Source organism: Coptis chinensis, chromosome 2, assembly GCF_015680905.1.
Source record: "Coptis chinensis isolate HL-2020 chromosome 2, ASM1568090v1, whole genome shotgun sequence".
NCBI lineage: Eukaryota > Viridiplantae > Streptophyta > Magnoliopsida > Ranunculales > Ranunculaceae > Coptis > Coptis chinensis.
Window position 1 is genome coordinate 10,248,783 of NC_141457.1, and position 27,347 is coordinate 10,276,129.

At 36.5% G+C, this 27,347-nt stretch overlaps 2 protein-coding genes across 9 annotated transcripts; one reads left to right on the forward strand and one right to left on the reverse strand.

The window, feature by feature from the left end:
• Positions 1–1,810: 1,810 nt before the first annotated feature.
• On the reverse strand, positions 1,811–27,297 carry LOC147514816 (uncharacterized). Of its 8 annotated transcripts, XM_086585233.1 has the most exons (9): positions 26,674–27,297; positions 25,319–25,382; positions 4,438–4,533; positions 3,867–4,319; positions 3,449–3,497; positions 2,786–3,193; positions 2,401–2,463; positions 2,200–2,302; positions 1,811–2,044 (listed from the first exon to the last, which is right to left on the reverse strand). In XM_086585233.1, the coding sequence occupies exons 5-8, from the start codon at positions 3,494–3,496 to the stop codon at positions 2,213–2,215; spliced, it is 609 nt and encodes a 202-aa protein (XP_086441359.1). In that variant the 5' UTR covers position 3,497; positions 3,867–4,319; positions 4,438–4,533; positions 25,319–25,382; positions 26,674–27,297; the 3' UTR covers positions 1,811–2,044; positions 2,200–2,212. The 8 variants fall into 8 exon arrangements, 5 of the variants coding, with proteins under 5 accessions (XP_086441359.1, XP_086441365.1, XP_086441354.1 ...); XR_015209690.1 differs by lacking the exons at positions 3,867–4,319; positions 4,438–4,533 and adding an exon at positions 2,635–2,698 and having other exon boundaries at positions 26,674–27,283; XR_015209691.1 differs by lacking the exons at positions 2,200–2,302; positions 3,867–4,319; positions 4,438–4,533 and adding an exon at positions 2,635–2,698 and having other exon boundaries at positions 26,674–27,283.
• LOC147514817 (secreted RxLR effector protein 78-like) lies at positions 10,297–10,740 on the forward strand. Its single transcript, XM_086592696.1, has one exon. It carries the CDS (start codon positions 10,297–10,299, stop codon positions 10,738–10,740), a length of 444 nt encoding a protein of 147 aa, XP_086448822.1.
• Positions 27,298–27,347: the final 50 nt, after the last annotated feature.

Consider the following 27,347-nt stretch of genomic DNA (forward strand, 5'->3'; position numbering starts at 1 on the left):
CAGGCCCAAAACCCAATTCTTTCAAATCCAAAAGGCCTCTTCAAATTTGCAGGTTGGCTTCAACAAACTTTTCGTCCACTTTGCTCCTTTGATTGGGTCAAGGCTTAGACCATTGGAAAGCTCTTTCCGAGCCGATCGTTTTGACATAAGGTAGGCCCAATTCCGAAGTCTGAGTCCAAAGATACGGCCCTCGAAAGTTCTGCTGACTTTGAGTGATGTTTCTACCCGCGTCGACTTTTCAGCTTTTGACCGGGCTTTAGAAAGGCTTTGTCTTCTTAAATCTTGGCCTTTAATCACAGAACTCCTTAGCAACCGATCTTTGCTCCTTTATCTCGCTAAAGTGGCACATTTTTCTCGCACATAATGGACTTTGAAGCCCGAAATGCATAAAAACACGTAATCAGTATTAACTCTTAATTATTACTCACATAATTAGTCTAAAAGTATGACTGTTACAGGGTTAAAACTACAGTTTTAGGCTCTTATCAAGCTGCTTCAAAGTTATCCTTAGAATTGGGATCCGAAACAGGTTCCCAATTTCCATCTATTGGCACACCAGATTGCTTTGTAATGTATGAATTAGGACGACTGCTTTCATCTAATAATGCCTCAGGGGTTCTCTCTCTGTCATCGATTCAATCAAAAATAGGATAGTCTGAGTTATTATTGACTGGGTATAATGGTGTGAGGTCTAAGATCTTCTTCTCTTCTTCGAATTGGTTCTTTAGTTGTACATGCTTGCTTTTCAGTCGAAGGTTGTAGTGGACAAAGACTCGATCTTCCAGTGACTCAGTTCTCGAGTTACAACGTTTCGCCGAATGTACGAATCCAAACGTCACTACTAAAATAAGGGCTTTTTGTGTCACTTTTTAAGTGACACAAGAAATCACTTGTGTCACTTTTGAAACTAATTCTGAAGTGACCTATAAACCCTCAACACATAAAGTTCTACCAAAAGTGATACAAAAGCCTTACTAAATGTGTCACTTTCTGTTAATAAAAGTGACACTTAAAAATAGCCTCTTGTGTCACTTTTTAAGAAAAAGAAAGTGTCACAAATCTTGTTAAAAAGTGACACTAGTTGTATCCATTTTGACCCGAGTGGGATATAATTTAAGTGAAAAGTGACATATTAAGTATACTAGTTGTGTCACTTCCGGACCGTGAGTGAGACATAAGTAAATCGTCAAAAGTGACACATTAAGATACTAGTTGTGTCACTTTTGGACCGAAATGAGACATAAGAATGCGTCAAAAGTAACACATTAAGATACTAATTGTGTCACTTTTGACTTCGAAAATGAGACATAAGTATCTTCAAAAGTGACACATTAAATATACTTAGTTGTCACTTTTGGACCAGAGCGGGAGATATGAAAGACATCAAAAGTGACACATTAAGTATACTAGTTGTGTCACTTTTGGACCAGAATGAGACACAAGTATGTGTCAAAAGCGCTCAAAACCCTTTTTTCTTGTTGTCACTTTTGAAAATCAACTCCATGTAACTCGTATGAAAAAGAAAGCGACACATAAGAGTAGTCAGTTGTGTCACTTTTAATAGATATTATGTCACTTTTTCCAAAAGTGAGACAAATGAAAATAATTTTTTTAAAAAAAAATTTCTCATTTTTGTATTCAATCATATTTATTTATTAACCTGCATCCTATACGTCATAACCAAAATCTCATTAACCTGCTTGATGATAGAAACAACATCCACATACATTTATCAAAACATCACAACCAAATCACTTTAACCTATTTTATGATACGGAAACAACATCCACTTGAAAAGAAAGAAACAACATTCAAAACAATTAACTTCTATTGATTTCATCGATCAAACCAAATATTTATCATCTAGTATCTAGTTTAACTCCCAACAAAAGAAGTTATTCCAATACCAAAATAATCACAAAAAAAAAAAAAAAAAAAATCATCATAGCGCCAATAATATTCTAGCAATATCTTAGCTTATTGCGCACTTCCAACACCAAAAAACCTAGCTGCCATCTATTCATTTGTTAATCGATTTATGCACCTGCATCATATTATGAAGTCGTCATTCCACTATAACTAGTATATAAAATTTAAAAACAAGTGAATCAAGAAGAGTATATTGTACAAGTAAGAAAAAAAAATCAATAAGAAAAGTATATATACATAAAGAAAAGGAAAATATGGAAGCCCACTTGCCCAAATTAACTACTCAGATAAATTGTTGGATAAAGTCAATGAATTCAAGACGAAGTTCATCTATTTCAGTAGTGTAACTCTTCTTGCTAGAGAACTCCAATACCTATTCGACGAAAAATATATTATAAATATTATGAAAATGAATAATACAGGCAAACATTTAATCAACCTTTGAGTTTAATTAAGAAAATATTTTTTTACCTTCCCATATTTAGCTTTAAGTTTTTCGGAATCCACAATGCTATTTCCGTTGTCTATTTTTGACTATACGACAAAGTGTATATCAAATTAGTATATGTGAAGCAATTGGAATAAAGGAATGAAAAAAGCTACGTATCATTCTCTTTTTTTTTTTCCGATAATACGTATCATTCCTTGCATTTACTATACCACAATGAGTATAATATGGTTAAGGCAACTACAGAATGAACTTACCTATACATTTTTTGACTTAAGTTTTACTGAAGTCACTTTTTTTTTGTTGACCACCATCTTTTCTCTATACATTAAATATGAGTTTAGTTAAAGAGAACACTCGAAATGTGTAGAAAATCATAAATACAAATTTAAAAGCCAAAAAACTTACCTGCTTAGACTTGGTAATCGCCTGTTGCTTATAATCACTTTTGGCACTATTGGATTCCACATTTTCTAATGACAGTGAGTTGACGAGTTTTGGTCCTTGCTTGAGCAATTCGCTCAACAGTTCTGTCGTCGCTGGTGAATTAGTCACACCTTGTTCTTTAAGCACATATAGCACCAAAATTTTCAACTTCTCGTTTTGAGCTTCTTTCTCTTTCAACTTCGCTTCCAAATCCTCGTGATATTTCTTTGATCTTTTATTAAGAAGATTGAAGTACATAGTGGGAGTGGTATATTGTCCACCTACCCTGGCTCGACCACTAGGCTCTGGAGTTCCCAATGCCATAGTAAGTATGTCATTCTTTCCTTCCGTTGCCAAAACCCCATCCTCTACCTTATTTTTCAGCTCCTCCTGCAAAAATAGATAAGAATCCAATATTTCTATCAATACAAAGGCAGTACAAAGGAACCAGTGGGAAACTGCAATAGAGATGGTTTTGAATATGATGGAAGGATCAAAAAACAACACAAACAAGGACAATACAAAGGAACCCACTATTTTTGTCGTAGGTAGTAGTAGCATGCATGGGAGATTCACTACAAAATAGGTTATGGTGATCACAAAAAAATCATGCCAGGCAGTCAATTAGAAACATTGATAACTTACCTCAAGAACTTCCATAGGTCCCTCCTCAAAGTGCTTCCTAATATTCATCCTGCAAGGAACCCAATACAAGTAAGCAAACTGTTGTACATGTCAACTACCAAGCTAATCATATCCACACATAAATGAGTTATTTTTAACATGTAGATTTTGAAATAAAAAACATCTCACATATATGGAGAAACATGGATGTCAATAATATATTTAATTATAGAGAAAGAAACCATAAAGGCATGGATACCTAAGGTGTGGTGTTTCTCAAACTTTAATAGATACTAACTCGAGATCCAAAATTTGCTTAGAATTCAATAAAACTAGTAATACTAATACTAATGCTTAGAACAACCACAAACATCGTCAAATAATAATGAAACTTAAAGAAAGAAAGATAATATATTATTTTGGGAAGAAGATAACATACCTGCAGCCTGATCATATAGTATTTTGAACCGCCAGATTAACTTAAAGACATTATAAACTCGCAACCCATTTGAGGTGATAATGAGAGAGTGAGTAAATAGAGATGGAGTCTCCCCTCTTTTTCATCCCTCCACCAAGAATATCAATGTGCCCTCTTGTTATTTTGTTCCTGATCATATCAATGAGTCAAAATGAAACATCCCATCCCAACAGCAAAAAGTCACCCCAGTCCACCAGTGAAATGTCATCCCAATACAGCCTGACTCCACCAGTGAAATGTCATCCCAATACAGCCTGACTCGTTACGTTCATTGATGTATGTACTCAATTCGGATTGATGTTTAAAGAAGTGTAAGACTTCTCAAGGGCAAGTTTCTTCATTTGAAAGAAACAAACAAAAACTTTAGTGTACGAGTTGTATTCTTGTGTGTTCCAATTTCCTGTAAAATGGAACCTTTGCTTGTTGCAACAGGGTGGAACAAAAGGAAATCAGGGGAATCAGAATCTGTTGAAACTAAGGTCATGATGATTAGCTTATGTTCCAAAACTTTCTGAAAGCTGAGTGATTGAACCTTATTTTACTGAACTTCTTGGAATCTGCTACTAGCAAAAGAACTGATGAAAGCCCACTTACAATTGCAGATAATGTTCAGCTGACCACTCCATGTCTAAGAACCATAAAACAAATTTTATGTAAGGTATATACCACTAATAGAAACTACGTACATACTTTATAGCAAGACAAAACCACCTAATCTCCTATATTTTACTCCGTTCTCCTGTTAAAGAACTTGCTCGGTTCAAGTGTGTAAGCAAGTCATGGCACATCATGCTCACTAATCCTTTTACAGTTATGATTTCAATAATCAGTTAATCAAGCCTATCATTCAAATCTTACAAGATTTTCGATCTTACAAGATCATGAGTAGAGAAGTAAGCTGCTTCAGAGATGTAATTTTGGCTAGAAGTCTCGGTCTATTGGCATAGGTTGTTAAAACTAAAAGGAAATCAAACAGCTGAACAACCTTTTATTTCATTAACTAAACAATTGATTCCAGGCACTGAATCAGATATGGATCCACAAATTATTCCTCTATTCAAAAAAAAAATGAGAAAGGCACAATACATACCTCTTGTTCATACAAAGGAGAAAGGACTGCATAGCAATTGACGAATGGACCTCATCTTCATACTATATGAAAGCAATCCTAGGCTTCGCCGCTATCAACCGGACTTCCTTGAAACCTGGATATTGTTCAAACAGAAGTTGCAGCATACTGCTCGTGGTTTCATAGGGCAAATTCTGAATGAATAATATACTATTTGGAGCAGCAGCCTCTTGTTCGCTAGGCTTTCCTTGTCGATGAGAAGCAGCAGGAGCCCCATTACTCTGGGCACTTTAGTCATTAGCTGTAGCAGCACTATGCGGCTCCTCAGCCCTGCGTTTCCTTTCAGCTTTTTCTTCCTGCTTCTTTTTCTTTTCATTAGGAACAAATGTGCCTTCTGCTTTGGCCAAACAATTAGATTGTATCCTCATTGGTTTATCATAAAATGGAAAGTTTTGTATCGAACGCACTGCATTACTAGCAGTTGTAACTTCACTAAACACAACCCATGCTTGGCCTCAAAGTTTAGCTGTTTTCAACGTAACAACATCCAGGATTCTTCCATATTGAGAGAACAGAGCATACAGAGATCTTTTCAACTCATCTTTCTTTACTTTTTCGTTGAGATTTTTTATGAAAATTGTTTGGTTTGGTGGCACATCTCCTGAAAGCATCCTTGCATGCAACCCTTTGTTTTTTTTTTTGCTGCCAATATTTTACTAATCTTATTCTTGCCAAGGAGATTCTGCTGCTAAAACCTTGACTGCTGCTGAAACTACTTGCTTTTGATCTTGATTTCAAACTTTCTATGACTCTCAAACTAAGTTATCGCAAGAGATAAACTGAAATGAAATAAAAATGAAAAACAATATTACCTTCATTTTCTTGCTCGCGAGAGAAAGAGAGACAGCTGGAAAAGGAACTGGGACGGAGAACGAAAGATGGATGAGAAACCGCCGGGTGGAAGAGCGCGAGTGGTGTTAGAATGCCGGTGAGAATTAGTTTGGAGGATGAACGGTGAGGTCTCTTCAACGTTTTTGCGAGACAAAGTTTTTCTTTTTTTCTTTTTTTTTTCTTTTTTAACCCTAAAAAAGTGTTCTTTTTAAGTTAATTCTTTTTAGGAGTGAGCCTAAAAATATAGCCGCCGGGGCCCAAATCATGACTTTCAATTTCGTGGCATAAGCAATTAGTAGTGTCGCTTATTTATTTCGATAATTTGTTAATTTTATTTTTGATTTTTTTACACCCAGAAGTGACACAACAAGGCAAACTACTAGTGTCACGTTCAAATAATGGGAGACAAAAAATAAAATAACTTGTGTCACTTTTCCTAGAAGCAACACATCAGCCCTCATTCCATAAAAAAGTGACACATCAAAACTCTATGTGTAATTTTTTTTCTAGTAAGTGACACGAGACAAAAAAAATAAGTGACAAAAAGCCCTTCTTTTAGTAGTGCGTGCTCCAATTCCTCTCACATCCAAATGATGAGGTAGTTTGTGAGAGGATCCGTATAGCTAACGTTTTCAAGTGGTCGACATAACCATCTTCAACATTCATCCACCAATCAGCTGCGTCAATGACAAACAATGTAGACCATTTTATATAATTTTGTATGGACTAAAACTAAAATAGGTCAGTTACAAGTTCGAAGTGGGTTAACAATGAAACTAACCCGGCATGACTTTGGTTCTTCCATATACAAGAATTGGCGTAGAGAATACCCCAGAAGCCTATCGATAAGCTTTACATTCATTTAAGCAAGCCAATTGATCTGATAGGTCTGGGACCAACTGGTTAATGAATGTCTGCATTGCTAAGAGGAACTCCCCATTGTATGCAACATTTTCACTATCAGGGCCGTAAATTACGGCAGGATTAAGGTAGTGTGCTACAAGCAAATTTGTAGCATATTAGCTTACAACAGTTATGGTACAATTAAATAAACCTCGAGTTAACAAAAATATTAACAGCTTTGTGTAATGGGTGCCCCAATTGGTTGTTCCACCTCCTTTTAATGATTACAACAATCTATTCAGGCGAGCGAATCTTCCTCCGAACTTGCTCAATTGTTATTTCTACCCATCCGTGTAAAAACGGCATAGTCAGTTTATCACCCCTATCCACCTTCCACAATAAAACCACAATGGGTTCTAATATAGCTACAATCCCCTTCACATTCTGCCAAAATTCTCAGCCGTTTATAATATCCTCGACCATCATCATCCGGACCGTAGGATTATCATTCTTGATTTCAAGATATCCTCCGTAAACATTGACTGAAGCTTGTTTTTTATCTTCAGCAAACTTTTCAATGCCATGTAATTATTGGCAAATCTAGTTGGACCAGCTCGGACTAAGTCTCCACCACACACTTCCCTCATAAGGGAAACAACTCGAGAGTGGTTATAAATGAAAGACGTGATATCCTTCGCCTTATCAAGGATTGCTTTTGTCGATGGGGTTCAAGAAAATTCTTTTAAGATAAGGTCTATAGAATGAGCCGCGCATGGGGATTAGAAAAAGTTATACCCTGTTGTATATGAAGTAGTTTAATAGACAGTTAATAAGAGCCCAAAATTGTAGTTTAAACCCTTTAATAATATTTCTATTTAGCCAATTATATTATTAATAATATAGGTTTATCACTAATTATGTGCTTTTGAGTATTTCAGGCTTCGGAGTTGAATAAATGTCTATTTGTTACTAATTAGGCGCTAAAAGGAGCTAAAGTGATTGCTAGAGAAGTTCCATGAAGAAAGCCCAAGTTTAATGGAGAAAAAGCCCTTAAAAAGCCCAAGTCAAAACTGTTAAGTGAAAGTCAAACCGGATTAGAGAGCTGAAGAAAAGTCAGCAGAACTTCAAAAGGCCATATCTTTAGACTCAGGCCTCGGAATTTGGCCCATTTTATATCAAAATTACCGGCTCAGAAATCTTTTTCCAATGGTCTAAGCCTGACTTGATCAGAGTAGTATAAGTTAGTGAAAATGTGTGCTACAGTAACACGACCAGAATCGAAAGTCTTGGATTCAACCAATTGGGTTATGGACTTGATTTACGGGTCCATAACCTAACCTAAAAACCCATGCACGATTTTGTATCATTATATAAGATAATAAAAACCCTAAACTATCTCTCTCCCTCTCATTAGTTAGAATAATTTAGCTCTCTATCTCTCTCTCTCCTTTTTTAGTTTTAGTTTATGAATTTAGTTTGTAGCCTCTATTAAAACCTTTTAATAAAAACTTTAGTTTATTCAATTCAATTACTTCTTCTTTACATTATGTATTCCTTTTATTATTTTAGTTTAATTAATCCAATGATATTAGGCTAATCCCCCCATTAGAGGGAGTGATTATGAAGCCTAATAAGGAATAGATTGATTAGTAGAATTATTTAATTGTGTATGTATTTCAACGAATTTAGTTTATTGTATGACTTCCAAAATAAGCATATAGTAAATTAAACTAGGAATTGTTATAATTAAGTCGAGAGACTTGGTTGTAATAATCCTACATGCTAGTAATAATGACTATAGAAATATAGGTTATTGCTAGGGATAATAAAGTTTGAGGTTTTAGGTTGGATCATTGTGTGAAAACCTAAAGATGATCTCTTTTCAATGAATAATTCTATTCTTGTTTAAAACTAATTATTAGGTGGATTGATTACTCTTCTCTATAACTTTCTCTTCTATCAAAACCTTATTTCTATTAGTTTAGTTAATTTAGATTTATTTGAATCCGTAGTATAATCGTAGAATAAAAATCTCTCAACATAATATTACTCTCACTATTGTTTTCTTGTGTTTGATTAGTTGAATTTCTTTTATGTCTTGGTAGTTTAGGTGTGGAATGAATCCGTACTCTTTATATTACTTCATTATTATTTGAGAGTGGGAATATTGATCTAAGCACTTGTTTAGTTGATTGATTATTTGTGTTTACGCATAGATAGTTAGTTTACATAAATTTGCGATTATCAACAGTTCATACAAAAAACCTATTTGCAAAAGGAATCTAAAATGGGAGAATAAAACTTATTTGTAAGCATACCATTTTCTCTTACAAGCATCTCTCCAGCTTTCTTAAAATTCGCCCCGTTGTCCATTACATTCTGAACAACATTCTCCTTGCCAACCTTGTCAACAACACGTCTCATGTGTTTTCAAAGAAGTGGCGGTGATCTTTCTTGTGTTTTCGATAGATCAACGGACGAATCAAAAGTCATGAGCCCATCACAATACACCATGAAGTTCATCAAGATTGTTGTGTTGGACCGATCCAGAATCACACATAATTGAAGGACACCATATATAGACCATTTTATTTTCATATGGTCAATATATAATTTGCACTCTGCCTTAAGCATCTGCAACTCTGAATTTAGTAGTTGATAGGCTGAAGGAGGGGTCACTACAAGACTGGCACGACATGCCTCATCGAACATCGACTTGTAATACGGGTTGTTGGTCACTGCATTTGGAGACAAGTTTCCCCAAAGTACAAATCTAGCCACAGCTGTTCTAAACATCCCAGCTTTGGACTTATCGACTAGCGTCATCTGGTAGACAGATGGTTGATTAACATCAGTCATTCTCGGTGAATCAACATCAATAAGCTCGGGATGCCTAGTGCTCTTCGAACGGGAGAAGAAAGACATAATACCTTTGCCTTTGCGAGAGCTTGTGCTTGGAACATTGGTGTTCTCTCTGGTTGGAGCCCTCTTATCCCACGAGCCCGTCTCGCAGAACCTTTGGTACTCATCTCTAGATTGTTGTCGAGCCATATTGAACTCGTAGTCATCCTCGTCTGAGTCTTCTCCAGGAGGGTGTGCATGCATGTCAGCTCTATAATGTTCTTGAGCTTTGTTTTTTCCATTTCTTTTCTCAATTCCGGATTCAATTATTTGTCGAAACATGTCTCGAATTTCCTTTCCACACTTCAAGCATTTCTCAACATTTTTGTTCCCTCCGTCAAGATGTACTTTAAGCCTTGTAATGCCACCTCCAGCTAAAATCTTATGACAGTATTTGCACCGTGTCTCATTTTTATTTCCAGGGATATGGATAGCGTGGTCTCACCCGATATCAAATCCCTTTGGCATTTCTATCCTCATTTATCACAAACGAGAATAATTTAATATGATCTTATAAGGGCCATCAGCTACTTCTTCTTAAAATCTAGACTACCTTTTGGTATTAACACCAACTTCATTGTGCTTATCCCAAAGGAGAAAAATGCCAATCAGTTAGGCAGATTTCGGCCGATATGTCTCTCGAACTTCATTTTCAAGGTCATCACTAAGATTCTTGCCACAAGGTCGATGGCCCAAAAGAGCGAATCGAATCATCGCAAGGAACAATATGGCTTCATCCCTAACAGAAATTCACAACAAGCCATTGGCCTAGCATCGGAACTGGTGAATGATTTGCAGACTCTTAGACATGGTGGAAGCATAGGGATAAAGTTGGACATCTCTCAAGCATTTGACACGATGGACTGGGATTTTCTGTGGGTAGTTAGAAGCCAGGTGGGGTTCAATGAAAGATGGATCCAGTGGATTCAAGCACTTTTCCAAAGCAACACAATGTCTATCATGATAAATGGAGGTCTTCAAGGGAACTTTTCTGCGGGCAAAGGTCTTAAACAAGGAGATCCTCTATCTCCTTTGCTCTTTGCTTTTGCGGAGGATTGCCTAAGCGTAAGCATCGATGGACTAGTTCGAGAAAAGATACAAAGATATGGTGATAAACTCCAAGTAGTGTAGTCCCTCACATTTGATGTTTTTCATGGATGATATTTTTCTTTTCTCGCAATGCAAACATGGGATGTATTAAGCAAGTTGTGAAGGTTCTTAATGTATCAAGACACCTCGGGACAGCTCATAAATAAGGAGAAAATGCAAGATTTTTCTAAGCCCAATGCAAAGCGAAGAAGGATTTGATTCGAGAAACAATGGGAATCAAAGAGGGAGCTTACCGGAGAAATATCTTGGAGTACCATTGATCATGGGTAGAGTAACAAAGGCGCACGCACCGCTAGTGGACAAGATTAGGAAAAGAGCGCGCGGGATGGGCGGGGAAAATGCTATCATTTCAAGGAAGGGTTGTTTTAGCGAGACATGTTCTAAAATGAAGATTCCAAATTATATGGCGATCTACGATGGCCACAATCGATGATCAAAGAATGTGAGAGAATCATCGAATTTCATATGGAGTGGTAACCCTACCGGAGGAAATCTTTTACGGTGTCTTGGGAAAAACTTGCAAACCTTTAGAGGAAGGTGGACTAGGCATTGGAGACTAAAAGATATCAACCTCTCCATGCTCATGAAACAAGCGCGGGGACTACTTACGAGAGGAGAATGACCGGTCGAAGTTTATGAGAGGAAAATACACAAATCGATCCGCAACCGACCAATTACAAGACATCGACCGTTTGGGGGGGGTATCAGATGGGCTCTTAAGGAAATGACCGAACTTCATGGATGGATAGTGGGTAATGGGACTTCTATTAATATCTGGCGCGAAAAACGTTACGTGAGAAAACCCATTTCGCGATTTCTTCCCAAATTGAAAGTAAAGATATCAAGAAATTCCAAGGAAGATTACAGGAGTTCATTCAGGGTCGGTATTGGGAATTCTCAGGTACCTTCTCACAAGTGCTTCAAGCAATCGGTATTAACCCCCTCTCTCTCCAACAACCTGATGACTCTAAAGGCGGATGAGAGAGTATGGCTTTCGATGGCAAGGGTTTATTTTCGGTAGCAGCCGTACATAGGGACATCGGAAGAAAGCGATGAGGCATAAAAGTCGCAAGTTCATATGGGCGCCATGATACTTCCTAAAACGCAAGGCATTGCATGGAAGCTAGTAAGAGGGACATCGAGAAACGGATGATCGCCACAAAAGAGGAAGACGCAGCTTGCTTCAGCGATGTCAGATATGTAAGGGAGGAAGAAGAAACTCGAAAGCACATTTTGTACCACCGTCCTCCGCAAAAAGAGTTTGGAATCATCGCGACAAAATTTTCAAGATTCACCAAGTATCGAATCTTTCAACGATATTATGCAACAAAGCAAGCATCATAGCGCATTGATCTTGGATATGTGGAAAGCTTGCTTGCTAACTTGCATGGTCAGTCTGTGGAAAAATCGGAACAAGGTGATATATGAACAGAAGAAATCCAATTTTTCGAATATCTGCTTCCTAGCCAGGAGAGCCATAATCAAAGCCTACCACTGTTCATCAGGTACTATGAATAACTGCATGAAGGACATGAAAGCTCTGCACACCTTCCAGCTTCCACATAAGGCCATAAGAGCTCCTCAAATTATCGAATACTCTTCGGCTTCCCCAACACAGGGATCTAAAAGTGAATGTAGACGGAAGCTCTAGGGGAAATCCAGGTGGCAGGCCGGGGAATAGTACTAAGGGACTACAAAGGAGAATTCTTGGGGGTAGCAGCAGGGGGTTTAGGTATTGCTACTAACTATATGGCAAAAAGTGTTGCGGTTATTGAAGGGATTCAGAGAGCTTTGGAATTGGAATGGAAATATATATGGGTTGAATCGAATTCTTCCTCAGTGGTTAAAGCCTTTCAAGAGGACACAGTGCATTGGAAAGTTAGAACCAAATGGAACCAGCTGAAGGAGAAAGCCAAATGGATAAATGTAACGGCAACATGGCAAGAAACTAACTTAGGAGCGGACAGTTGTTCGAGACATGGAGCAGCACTACAAAGGGGGGAAAGTAAATGGTGGGACACAAGGCCTCTTTTCATGAGAAACCTGGAGAACCATTTCACTACCTATTTTCGATTCTCTTATTAATTTTGGGCTGTAATAGGTGGGTGCACATATGATGTTACTCACACTAGACAACTTTTCTCTACTTATTCTTTTCCTTTGTATCTTTTCAAATTATTCTTTTAATCAATTACCTTTTAGCAAAAAAAAAAAAATACTAAAGTGGGCATAGTAATAAACAGTCTCACATCAGGATTACTATCGGCTAGGGCTGCCAATGAATCGATTTGGGTCGAGTTATGAAAAATCCGAACCTGAACCGATAAGAAAATTGGGAATCCGAAACTGAACCGAACCGATAATATTATATTTTATCCGAAATAAAATTGAACTGAATCGATAAGATATATTGCAACCCGAACTGAAAACTATAAAATCAATTAAATCCTAATTAAATTGATTAATTTCACTCACACAATTGATAAACATATACAAAATTAACCATAAATATTACTAAACTGTCATCTTACCGGTTCGGATTCATATCGGTTTAGTGGAAAGCAAACCCGAAACCAAACCAATATCTTATCGGTTCAGTTCGGTTTCGGGTTGGTGGAGGACAAACCAAATTACCAAAACCCAAACCATTTTTTATCAATTTGGTTCAGGTCGGTTATCAGGTTATCAAAACCCATTGACTGCCCTACTATCGACAACGACATTCATTTTCCTTAAATCTTAACACACTCAAACTTCATCACTTGAAATAATGCACAACCTCCGATCCTCATCACAGTCCGTTTTCTCTTCTCTACCAACATAATTACTGCTTTCTAGTATAGAGATGAGTTCTACGTGGAAATTTACTCGCCCCTTAAGAACAATTTCTGTAGGTTTCCAATCACAATCCGCACTATGATCCAGTAAACAATTATTGTGAATGAAATTTTTGTATTGGTCAAATATCACTCCTAATGGTGTATTTATAAGAAAATAACAAACTTTGACTAGGACATCAGTGATATTTACTTTGAAAATTAGTGGGTCCACTACTTTGGAAATAATCAAACAATTATTTCTTCATAATGAAAATCTTATAAGTCATTGGCTGCCCATCGTAATTGAAAAGATCATTTCAGATTGGATTCAAGATCTTTTAAACAAATATATAGAAAGAGACTGAAGGCCTAATTCAGGAAAAAACCAAAACCAGGAAACAAAATGGCAAATAGAGTTCAAGAAGTTTTGCTTCGAAAATTATTCAACCTACTTTCTTGAACAAGAATGATCCTTATTAGGAAGAGTTCGTTTTGAATTCAATGAAATGAAGCGTGAGTTAGAGAGCATGCAATCCTTTTTAAATGATGCTAATATAAGAGGAACAAATTGTTGTGCAACGGAAGCGATAACAAAGACAAACGACGATAACAATTTGAAAGGAGTGATGAATCACAAACAATTAAAGTAAACAAAGTATCAACTATGCAAAAAATAACCAACCAAGTAGTAAAGACACAAAGATTTATATGTTTTGGCTTACGCCTAAGCCACAACCAAATGAAAAGTTTCAAATTGAGAGAATCAAATAGTGTTACACATTCACCTTGTTTAATAAAACACCCAAAGTCTCCTTTTAGAAGAACTCACAAATCTGTTATACCCCTGGATTAAAACCCTAACTTTGTTTGTATAGTGTAGCTGAAATTTCAGTAGAATATGAAATTTTGGTTCATTTCGACATATGGCTACCAAAATATCGATACCAAGATGTCATCCCAACAATTCTCCACCTTGGCGAGAATTTCTCAAATTCGAACTGACCAATCCGCTACACCCAACCAAACAAACACATATCCCGAAGAACCAAGCAAATGTCCCGAAAGACCAACAACGGCTGCACTACATAATGGTTGCCTACGTACCCTCTAAACGGGATCAGACCAATCATAGTTCACATATGCTCATAAGAGCCAAATCATCTCAAATGAAGGATACAAATCAAGTCCAAGCAATGGTGAAACTTGACTCCAAAAACCACTTTGGTTAACATATCAGCGGGGTTCTCCTTGGTGTCTATCTTAGTAAGTAAGATATCACGTACCCTCTTCCAAAATCTCTCTGACAAAATGAAACCGCACATCAATGTGCTTCATTCGGGCATGATGAACTTGGTTCTTGGCCAAATATATAGCACTCATGCTATCACAATGAATCTGAAGCTGATCCTACACAATTCCTAAGTCATCCAACAAACCCTGCAACCAAATAGCCTTTTTCATAGTGATAAGAGCCCAAAACTGTAGTTTTAACCCTTTAACAATAATACTTTTAGACCAATTATGCGAGTAATAAATAAGAGTTAATGCTGATTACGTGCTTTTATGTATTTCAAGCATTAAAGTAAATTATGTGCAGGAATGTGTCACTTTTGCGAAATAAAGGAGCAAGGGTTGGCTGCTAAGAAGTTTTGTGATTAAAGGCCAAGATTCATGAAGAAAAAACCTTTTTAAAGCCTAGTCAAAGCTGAAAAGTCAAAGTCAACGCGGGCAGAAACAGCGCACAAAAGTCAGCAGAACTTCCGACGACCGTATCTTTGGACTCAAACCTCGAAATTGGGCCTACCTTATGTCAAAACGACCGTCTTGAAAAGAGCTTTCCAATGGTCCAAACCTTGACCAAATTAGAGGAGAAGTAAACAAAAAGTCTGTCGAAGTCAAATCTAGCTTAAAAGACCTCTGTGGACTGAAGAAATTGGATTCATAGGCTCGATTTTCCGGCCCAAAACATGGCTCCAGGCCCATGCACAAAATTGGAGATCTCTTTCTCTTCTTGAAGGGAGAAAAGAGGCAGACTCATTAGCTAGAACTAGATTAGAAAATAAATTAGCTTAGACTCCATTAATTAGTTTTAATTACCTTGTTTTGAATTCAGTTTTGAATCAGTATTTGTTATTATTCATTAGATCAATAAAGTTAGTTAGTTATTCATAAATCTAGTTTCATTTCATTAAATCATTTTAGCTTCAATTCATAGATTTAGTTAATTATCATTACTAGTTTCAATTCAATCTTGTATGATTAGATTTCTATTTTAAATCAAATAAGTAAATTTATAATCTTTTTTATCATGTCTTGTTATGATTTATATATTAATGATAGCATAATGATTCAAGGCTAAAACCTCCATTAGAGGGGTTTGAATAAGCCTTGATGAAGCTTGATTTTTGTTAGCGTAGAATAGTTATAAGATTCTATTCCACTCTAGAAGGTAGTTGATTCGCCATGAGAATAGGTTGAACTTTCTCACATGCTAGTCATTATTTGGTAGAGATTGTCATGAATGATTAGGGATTAGAACGACCAATTCTTATCGTAAGAACGTAAGAATTGGATTACAACAATATATGCTAGTTTATTAAGTTGAATTCAAGGTGAAATCAAATTCCCCTAATTCTTTATCTAGATTCGAACCTTAGTATTTGAATTTCCATCGTAGTATAATTTCCATCATTACTCTCATTGATTTTGATAAACTGATAATCGTAGTTAAATTAGAATTTTAAAGAACTAGGAGTGGAACGAATCTTCTATCCAACTCTATTGCAATAGCATCGAGAGTAGAAAACTTTGATAAGCGTAAGCTAGAAAATAGTTCTAGTTTTACTTGCGTTTGAGTCTCATTATTTATTCATAGGTAAAACTATCGTTTTTACATATTATGACATAGCCTCGGTCACTGCCATATATTTTGCCTCTGTCATAGATAATGCAACCGTAGATTGTAAATTAGACCTCCAACTCACCGGAGCACTAGCTAAAGTAAATACATACCCAGTAGTGGACCAACGCTTATCCAAATTACCTCCATAGTCAGAGTCCACATAATCCACACAAAGCTGACTAGTATCCCTCTCAAACATCAAACCAACATATACATTACCAAGAATGTATCGTAGAATCCATTTCACAGATTGCCAATGTTTCATCCTAGGATTGTGCATATATATACCAACAACACTAGTAACTTATGAAATGTATGGCATAGTATATATTATCGCATATATCAAACTACCAACAACACTAGCGTATGGAACATGAATCATGTACTCACGTTCCTCATCAAAATTCGGAGCTAGGCATAGTAGCACTAAGTTTAAAATGAGGGGCAAGATGTGTACTCACATACTTAGTGTTCCCATTAATACCAAACTTCTTTAGTACTTTATTTAAATATGTCTTTTAAGACAAACAAACTCTACCTTTTGCTCTATCTCTCTGAATCTTCATGCCAAGAATCTTCTTAGCTTCACCCAAGTCCTTCATCTCAAACTCTGAGGACAAAAGTTGTTTCAGCTTATCAAATCTCAGTCTTGTTTATTGAGGCTATAAGCATATCATCAACATACAAGAGCAAGTAGATGAAATAACCATCATGTAGTTTGCAAAAGTAGACACAATGATCACAGTAACTTCTTGTGTACTTAAGCCCTAGCATAAATTGATCAAACCGCTTGTACCACTGCCTGGGATACTGTTTCAAACCATATAGCAACCTTTTCAGTTTACACACCAAATCCTCCTTTCTTGCAACTTTAAATCCACTCGGCTGAGTCATATAGATCTCCTATTCTAAATCACCATGAGCTAGCTCTAAATCATACTGAACTACCAAGGCAAAAAGGATGCGTGAAGGAGTGCTTCACAACCGGAGAAAACACCTCATTATAATCAATCCCCTCCCTCTAAGCATAGCCTTTAGCTACCCATCTTACCTTGTAACATAACTCATCACTTAAAGATTCTTCTTTCAATACAAACACCTATTTCCCGCTAATCGCCTTCTTACCTTTAGGTAACTTTACAAGCACCCACGTATTATTCTTATGAAAAGATTGCATCTCCTTATCCATAGTTGTCTTCCACCTTTTTGACTGCGAGCACTAGATTGCTCCATAATATGAGAAAAGAGTGTCTTCGTCAAGACTTTCAATAATGGGAAGTACATAGGTAACATAATCATTTAGAAAATACAATGGGGGAACATTCCTATTAGATTTACCAATTGCAATAGACTCATAAATCAAAGCCAAAGGACTAACATTAACCTACTCTTCTAATGGAGCCACATTATCTGCATCATCATTTGTTCCATCACCTGTATTCACTACTTCTGTGTCTTCAACTGAAACATCAATTGACTGACTAGCCATACATAGTTGCCAATCTACTAGATACAAAACCATCTGGACTAGGTGGAAACCCATCAATCTCTACCTGCTACAATACCTCTTTGGCCATACTCTCCACCTACTAAGAGTCAGTAGACTTCAACAAAAAAGCCTCATCAAATGTCACATCTTTGCTTAAGACAAACTTCTTATCTTGCGGAGGATGACATAGCTTATAACCCTTCACTCTACCTTTCAAACCCACAAATATAATTTTCTTTGTTTTAGGATCCAACTTACCATCTTTGACATGAAAGTAAGTAGGGCACCAAAACACATGAAGGGAATCATAATCCTGATAAGTAGGATTCCATACCAAAACTCCATAGGAGTTTTACCTCCAATTGCAAACGAAGGCAACCTGTTAACAAGATAGCATACATAAGTTAAAGCCTTAGCCCAAAACGTTTTGCACAATCTAGCATTGGACAACATACACCGCACCTTCTCCATTAGAGTACGGTTCATGCGCTCAGCTATCCCATTCTGTTGCGGCATATCTTTCACTGTGAAGTGTCTCTCTATTCCTTTATCCTAACATACTTACAAAAACGGATCACTTGTGTATTCACCGCCATTATTAGTACGAAGTCTTTTGATTTTTTTACTAGTTTGAGTTTCAATTAACTTCTTCCACATCACAAAGATAGCTAGGACTTCATCCTTGTTTCTTATGGTATATACCCATAAAAGCTTAAAATAATTATCAACAAAGGTCACGTAATAATGTTTGTTTCCTCCAAGAGATGCATTTCTAGAAGGACCCACCCCAAACATTCGAATGAACATAATCAAGGGTTCCACGCGTATGGTGGATAGCGGTGCCAAACTTCACCCTTCTTTGCTTGCCCAGAACACAATGTTCACAAAAATCTAACTTACAAGTCTTAACACCTTTCAACAATCTCTGCCTCATTAATGCTTGCAAGGACTTCTCACCTGCATGTGCAAGACACATATGCTATAATCTAGTGGCCTCCTTAGCAACTGCCTCTGAATGCTCAATAACAACTACTTCCCATGTAATTGTACTACCTTTCAAATAGTACAAGTTATTCCGCCGTATGCCTTTCATGAAAATCATTGCTCCCGAGACTAACTTCATAACACCATTTGCAATAACTACCTTATAGCCTTTAGCCTCCAAAAAACCAACAGAGATAAAATTCTTCTTTAATGTGAAAACATATCTAACATCCTCCAATTCCCAAACCATTTCATCATACATCTTGAGACAAATATTATTTATCCCCAAAGTGTGGCAATGTTGATCATTCCCCATCAATACATCACCACTATCAAGCTCCTTAAAGCTTGAAAGCCACCCCCGTATGAGACAAACATGATAGGTAGTGATTAAAGATAGAGAACATATGTAAAAACAGTGTTTATATCATGCTTATCAATATTCATATTATACTCTCTAAATCATGTGATAGAGAGAGCAATCATGTTCGACCCACTCTTGCTTCTTACGTACTTAATAGCAATTCTAGAATAAACTAAATTATTCACTAATGGTGAGAGTAATATTGTGCGGTGAAAATAGTAAATTGATGATATGAGAAGATAACAGAGAGGGGTAATCCACCACCCAATTCGATTGACTATTAATTTAGTTGTCGAATTGTTTGTTTTGATCCCTAGCAAACTTATGATTATCTTTAATCATAACCTTTCTAGCATGAGAGATTAGCACCTCCACAAATCTCTTTGATGGGATTTCTAATCTCTAGTTCACCGTTGTGAGATTTATCTCTAAACTCTCCCAACGATGAACTTGAAACGCTTTAACTAACGACTACTACGTTAACTACCAATCATCGTCACGTGACTTTATAAACCCCCTCTATTGAGAGTTTAACCTTGTGTCATCGGATTGAATCTAATTAAACAATGAATAAAAGACATTAAAGTAAAGAAGAATCAAATTAAATTCAACAACTAAAGCTTTATTGATAAGGGTTTCATGGAGGCTACACTACAACTATTTAACTAAACCTAAACTACTAAACTATTCTCTATGTTCTATCTTGTATATGAGAGGCTAGCCCTAATCTTCTTTATATATGATAAGATTAGGTTATATTTTCGTGCATAAGCCTGGAAGGGGGACTTTGGACCTATAATGTGAGCCCAAAGTCCATTAGGTTAAGTGTAAAAGAGCTAATGCTATTGGAAAATACTTAAGTACCATTTTCATCTACTTTTACAGCTCTGATTGGGGCTAGGCTGGGTCTATTGGAAAGTTTGCTCTGAGTCGGTCGTTTTGACATAATGTACGCTTAATTCCAAGGTCCGAGTCCAAAGATACGTCTTTTTGAAGTTCTGAGTCACCCTTATAAATAGACTTTTACCTCATTGATCAGTTGGTCCTGCACAATTTCCCAAAGTTGAGTTATATGTTTAAACTGCCGATTGTTCATTTCCTAACAAATACAACTCATTGATGCACAAATGAACACTTTGATGATCTCAACTAACAAAGACTTGCTTTTACTCATCTGCATGAGTTCTAACCATTTACTGTTTGAGTCAGACGATTTGGTATGGGGCCCTAAAACCTACTTAACACTTTCCCAAATAGTTTGACTGTATGAACAATCAAAGAACAAATGCAAGGAATTCTCCCTAGATTTGTTGCAAAGGCAACAAGAGGAATGCTGAAGTATCTTCTTCTGCCTATCATGTGTTGGTAAATTGTTTGAGAGGCGAAAAAAGTGTCTGGGCAATACATACTTCCCCATACAAGACTATACCATCTCACCTTTTCTCTTGGAATTCTAAGAGCATTATAAGTTGTCTTTGAAGATAAGGAGCCTGAAGGATCAGGTATTTATCTCTTTTCAAAGAAGATTTAGGTAAATCATGAACCCTGCGATTCCAGTCACCATTAGTTATCAAAACATTAACCTTTGCATTGAGTGGCAATTGAAGGGTATCTCTTGCATAAGTATCTTCAAAAATAGGGCTCTCACAGCACGCCACAGATCATACCACAAGGAGGTTTCGAGGCCTGTAGTATATCTGATGAATCTTCTTGTTGTTTTCTGGTTTCTAGTAAATTTCTCCACACCCAAAAGTAATCATTATGAATACTCATGACCCAAAAATGTTTATCCTTGGTATGATGATTCCAGGCCCACTTTAAACACAAGCTCTCTTCTTTTGAAACAATCTTGAACACTAACCCATAGTAGGATGCTTGATTCCACAACTTGATATTCATGATTCCCAATCCTCCCTCTTACTTGAGCAGTGCAATGCAACCCATAATAGCATGATGCATTCTATAACTTATTCCAACATAGTGAGTGGAAGAACAAAAATTTTGGCCCAGTACACATGAAAAGAGAATAAGACTGATTGGATGAGTTGGAGCCTTCCTGCGTGTGACAAACATCTAACTTTCCAATATAATTCTGAATTCTTACAGTGATATTCTCTATTAGAGGTTGACAGTCTCTAATCCCAAGTCTTGTAGAAGTTAGAGGCAGTTCCAAGTAAGTAATAGGAAGTGTTGCTTGTTGTACCCCTATAGTATCTGATAAAAGCTTACTTTCATCTTCACTCAGTCCTCCTGTAATGAGATTGGTCTTTTGAGTATTAATCTTCAACCCAATTCCATCTGAAAATATATTCAAAACCTTCATAATCTCTATAGTTACTTGTGTTTCACCTTTGAAGAAAAGCATGGCATAGATTGATAATCTCAGTTTTCCTACACTTTGGATGAGCCCTGATGGTATTGTTAAAACAATCTCTCTTTGAGTAGACAACTCATAGCTTCCATGATAAGAACAAACAAATATGGTGACAAGGGATCTCAGACCTAAGACCCCTTTTGAGCATGAAAATAGCTCTCAGGCTTGCCATTGATTAAGATAGAGAAGAGGGGGTGGAGTAACACAACTTAATCCATCTATGAATCTTTGGGGAAAGTTCATTTTTCTCATCATAGAATCCAATACAATCTAACTTACTGTATCATATCCATATGCTTTACTTATATCAACCTTTAGAGTACACCGAGGGGATACGACCTTCCTATTGTAACATCTAAGAAGCTCATGGGACAATAAGAGATTATCTTGAATAGACCTCCCTTGTATGAATGTAGACTGATTGATATCGACTAGAGAGGACATTAAAGGCTTTATTCTCTTTGAGATAATCTTAGCAACACACTTGTAAGTAGTGTTATACAATGATATAGGTCTGCAATCTCAGATGTTTGAAGGGTTTTGAACTTTGGGGATCAGACTAATGAAAGTGGAGTTGTAGCCTGAGGGTAAGGTACTTGAGGAGAAAACAAAACCTATAGCCTTTTAAAAGTATGGGTTAAACCCATCTAGATTAGGAGCTTTTATGTTAACCATGGAGAAAATGGCCTCTTTAGTCTCTTATGAATCAACATCAACATTAACATCTAGGAGAGTTGCATTAGTTGTATCTAGTGTTGCTCTGACTTGCACCTCCTCAAAAACATCTTTGTTTACATAAGGACTCCCCCTAACTGCTTCTCGTAGTGACAAACAATAAACTCCACCACTTCTATGCCATTGGTAATTTTAACACCATTACTGCGTTATCAATGGACTATATGTTATTCCTCATTTGTCTTTCCTTGATGATGATGTGGAAGAAGGTTGTGCATCTGTTTGCTTGTAGTAATTAACCATTGGCAACTTGCCTTTTGTCTGTTGTCGTCATACTCCGGCCATCTTCAACATATCTGAATACTCACTTCTTGCTTGTTTTCTTGCATAAAGAGGAGTGAGTATATCTGGTCCAAGATTAACAATTCAAACACTTCAACCCATCCATTTCTCACTCCAATTCCATTCGTGCAGTCACGATCTATTACACACACACACACACAACCAAAAAGAAAACAGCCATCTTACAGGTTTTTTTGCGCTGTTGGATCACGTTTTCAGATCCCTGATCTAAACACCAAACTATCGAAATAGAAACTTACGAAGGTTTTCCTCGCTCCTTTCTCCTATTCCTCTCTCTAGCACCGAAACCATTCTAGCAAATTCAACCCATTTCAGCTCCAAAATCAACCCATTGCAGCTACTCCAAATTCAACCCATTTCAGCTCCAAATTTGCTTTAAGATTCCAGCAATTTTGTAAGTAACCGATCTCCTGTTACTCTTAAGGCAACTGTGAAGCTCTTAAATGTTTTATGTGTCAGATATACTTTGGATGTTAATTGTTTCACTTCTGTTGCCAGTCCCAGCGGAGGGTGGAACACCGGTGGAGCTTGATGTGCATGAGTTCGAAGGTTCTGGCATTGCACTTGGCCATGTACAATGTTGATGAGGTTTCTTTCTTTTGTAATTTGATTTAAAAGTCTAAAAGTGATCAGGAATTTCTAGTCTCACATATTTATGCAAGAATTATGTAATTTTCAGTCAATTCGAGCTTTTATTATTTTATGGTTGTGTATTATGTAGTTATATTTGGTAAATGAATCTTAGTGACCCTCATTACACTCACTATTAATACATTACAAGTTTAAGGACATCTTCCACGAGGTATATGAAGAGAATTGGAAATAGAAGTTTGAAGAAAATTTGATATGGTCAGCGCATATCTATGATGATCTGTGACTGATTATAGGTATTCTTAACATAGAATACCTATAATCAGTCACAGATCATCATAGATATGCGCTGACCATATCAAATTTTCTTCAAACTTCTATTGTAACCTGATATGTAACCTGAAACTGAACTAGTTTATTTTTTGATGTGCAGGTATGAGCATTGTCTAATTGATGACATGGTGGCTTACGCATTAAAAAGTGAAGGTGGATATGTTTGGGCTTGCAAAGACTATGATGAAGATGTCCAGAGTGATTTTCTTGCTCAAGGTGCTCATTTGGCTCCAACTGTTCGAAATAATTGTTCAAGTGAATACTTGTCTTGCTTCTTCTGTGTAACGCACTTGGTGATGTTTGCTTCTTTCTGCTTCACAAGAGTTTTTAATCTTTAGGACTTCACGTTTACCTAAGTAGCTATCTTGCCATTCTCTCTGTTCCAGTTCTTGACTTGATGTGCACACTTATTGCTTTCTTTACTATGCCCCTGACCTAAACTTACCTGCTAAAGCGTTTACGTGTACTAGCTTAAGACTAGCTGATTTGTATTTTTGTTTTAATATATGAATATAATTGGTTTACCTTATTAGACAAATTTTCTGATCTTTTCTTTATTCAATTTGTTTATTAGGTTGGACAACGTTGGCTTTGATAAAGGACAGACTATATTTTAGACCTTGGCAGCTCACTCATTTTGTTGAAGATGGAGTTTGATTACAACTTTTGTTGGGCGTGTTCAAATTATTGTAATTAGCAGTTCTGACAGCAGAAGGCCTGCATTAGTTCTGACAGTAGTTCTGACAGCAGAATGTCTGCATTAGTTCTGACAGCAGTTCTAACTCTAATAACATATCAAAGCTTGTTCTTCAAGATATGACTATTTTGTAAATATTTCAATTCATTGCTCAATGATACATATTGTTCTTCAAGATCCTTTGCTTGTATTTATTCTTCTAAATGACTTTGCTTTGATATGATTGTGCCAATTCAGAAAAATTGTGTGTTCTTTCTCGTTGGTGAAACTTTACTGAAGTTATTAGTAAGGATGCAAAAGATAAAGAACAATCTTTGAATTCATTTCAGACTTGTACATCAGAACAACTATTAACATCGTCTAATAAAAGGGTCCCTTCAGAAAGTTATCAAGTTAATTTTCATAAACTTGATATGTGGTGATGCTTTTTCAATTTCTTAAAGTCTTGCATAGCATTTCCAACCGTTTTCATGTTATGCTTCTCTTTCATACAAACACGCATATTTGAAACCACATTTTTGCGAACATTGTGCATTACATAAAACCAAAAATCTTGAAAACACGATACAGAGAGTGCAAGGGAGTAAACTAACTTGAGTTTCAAATTGAGTACAAGGGAGGAACTAGTCTTACATACAATTTTGAATACATGTTCATCCATTTATATTAAGTTTTGAAAATTCAATAGCATCAGGCGGCGGTAGCAAAAGAAAATCAGCTCTGAACTAATTGTTTTCTAGTAGGCGGCAGCAGCAGCAGCAGCAGATAGGCAACAAGGCAGATAGAAATAAAATCAGGGATAGTTTAATGAACTATGTAAGAACAAAACTAAGACGAAATCACATCTCAAATAGATCAATGAACCAAGCCTAGATATTTTAACTTGTATAGTATAGAAAGTGCAGCCTGACACAAACTGACAATATGCAAAACGGATAGCAAAAACATGCAAATACTAAAGCACAATATGCAACAGAAAAGTTTATCAGGGCATCTGAATTAACTCACCATCAACCTTTTTGAACAGAGAATCCATTGAAGTTTTATATTTTCGGCAAAAACCTTCTGCAACCTGAAAATGATTTAAAAAATAGTTTTAAACAAACAGACAATACCTTAATCAAATTTCAACACTAACCCTTCTAAGCTTTATACCAAAACCACTAGCTTTGACCCAAAAGGCTTTTCTTTTTAAACCAATAGAACTTAGACAGTACTTGTATAAATATAATCAGGTTCACCAAATACATCAAAACTAGCATAACTATGCAAATAGTGAGATACTATATCTTCACTAGCCTTGCATCCCGATATGATCGAATTAAACCAAAAAAGCGAAAATAATTAATAGAAAATCTACAAGACAAACACTTATATATACAGCAACATGCAAAAAAGCTATAACATAACAATAAGAAAACATAAAACACCCATAGACCACACAGATTCCACAACTGCCATCAATTGGTTAAAACAATAACCAACCCAATTACTGCCACCTCAGCATACTTCATAATACCTTCTGTCCTCAGTAGACTCTCTCTATCTTTTGTTATGATAGTTAGGATTTTTACTCCCTAATCCACTAAAAATCCCCATTTTCACTATTTACCAAAGAGATAAAAAAAAAATTAATCAAATGTTAAAAAAAAAAAAAAAAAAAAAAAAAAAACTAAAGGAAAAGAGACAACCCCGGAACCTCGTCAAGGATAATCTTGACCCTTTCTCCAACGAGTTGAGTGCCAACAAATCTTTCTCCTTTATGATATATGTCACCGTAGCAACATGTCAAACTCGCATAGATTTCATGGTCATTGATGTCAATGAGAGCTTGCCTTTGACAAACAAGAACTAATCATTGCAAGCAAATGAACAATGTAAAACTCAATTTACAGTCGAGTAGAAAACAATTAATCAATAGTTTTCATTCAAATTACAGAATCTACTGTTGACAACGCACACTCTCTCTCTCTCTGTTAATTACAATAATGCTAGTAATGCACGGTAACAATGATGACGACAATGCCTTCACTAATTGTCTAACAACAAAGAGGAAAAAATTCATCTAATACCCTTCAAAGAAAAAGGATGCAGTGCTTCACATTAATAAAGATCAAGATATAATATTTCACTGAAATGCCCAAGCAAAAATCCCATTGTATAACAATACATAGGGTATAGCCATATAGTGTATAATGTTTATACAAACAAATGTGGAAAAACTATAAATTCCATATCATAGCACCTTAAGAACAAACTGTCATAGCAGCAACTCCCTCCCTTTTAACAAACTGTCAATTACCCTTATAATCCAGATTCATTGCCAAAATATTGTCCTAAACAAAATGGAATTTAACACTTACCAAAATCCAAGTCTTGCACTCCCGCTCTGAAGGTAATACAATCTATTCGTAACAACCAATGAGTGAAGAATCGCTGGAAACCTGTAGAGATTGGAGCTGGGAGATAGGTTGATTTTGGAGGTTTAAATGGGTTGCTAGCAAGGGATGATTGGAGCTGAAATGGGTTGATTGGAGCAGGGAGATCGGTTGCTTGCAGAATCCCTGGAACCTTAAAGCAAATTTGGAGCTGAAATGGGTTGATTTTGGAGGTTGAAATGGGTTAAATTTGGAGAATTTGATTTTGGAGGAGCTGCAATGGGTTGAATTTGCTTGAATGATTTCGGTGCTGGAGAGAGGAATAGGAGAGAGGAGCGAGCAAAACCTTCGTAAGTTTCTATTTTGATATTTTGGTGCTTAGATTTGGGATATGAAAACGTGATCCAGTGACGCAAAAAAGCCTGTATGAATGGATGTTTTCTTTTTGGCTATCTACCTAGCCGGGCCGTATATATATATATATAGCCGAACACGAGGGAAAGATCGTTTATACCGATACTGACAAGATCATGTTATCGGGTAATGGGGACACGCTAACCATCCCATTTTATACCAGGATTTGGGTTTAATCTCCCTCCCACAGAAACCGGTACGTTAAAACCCCCTCAATTCTTTTCTCACCACAAAACCTCTCTGCA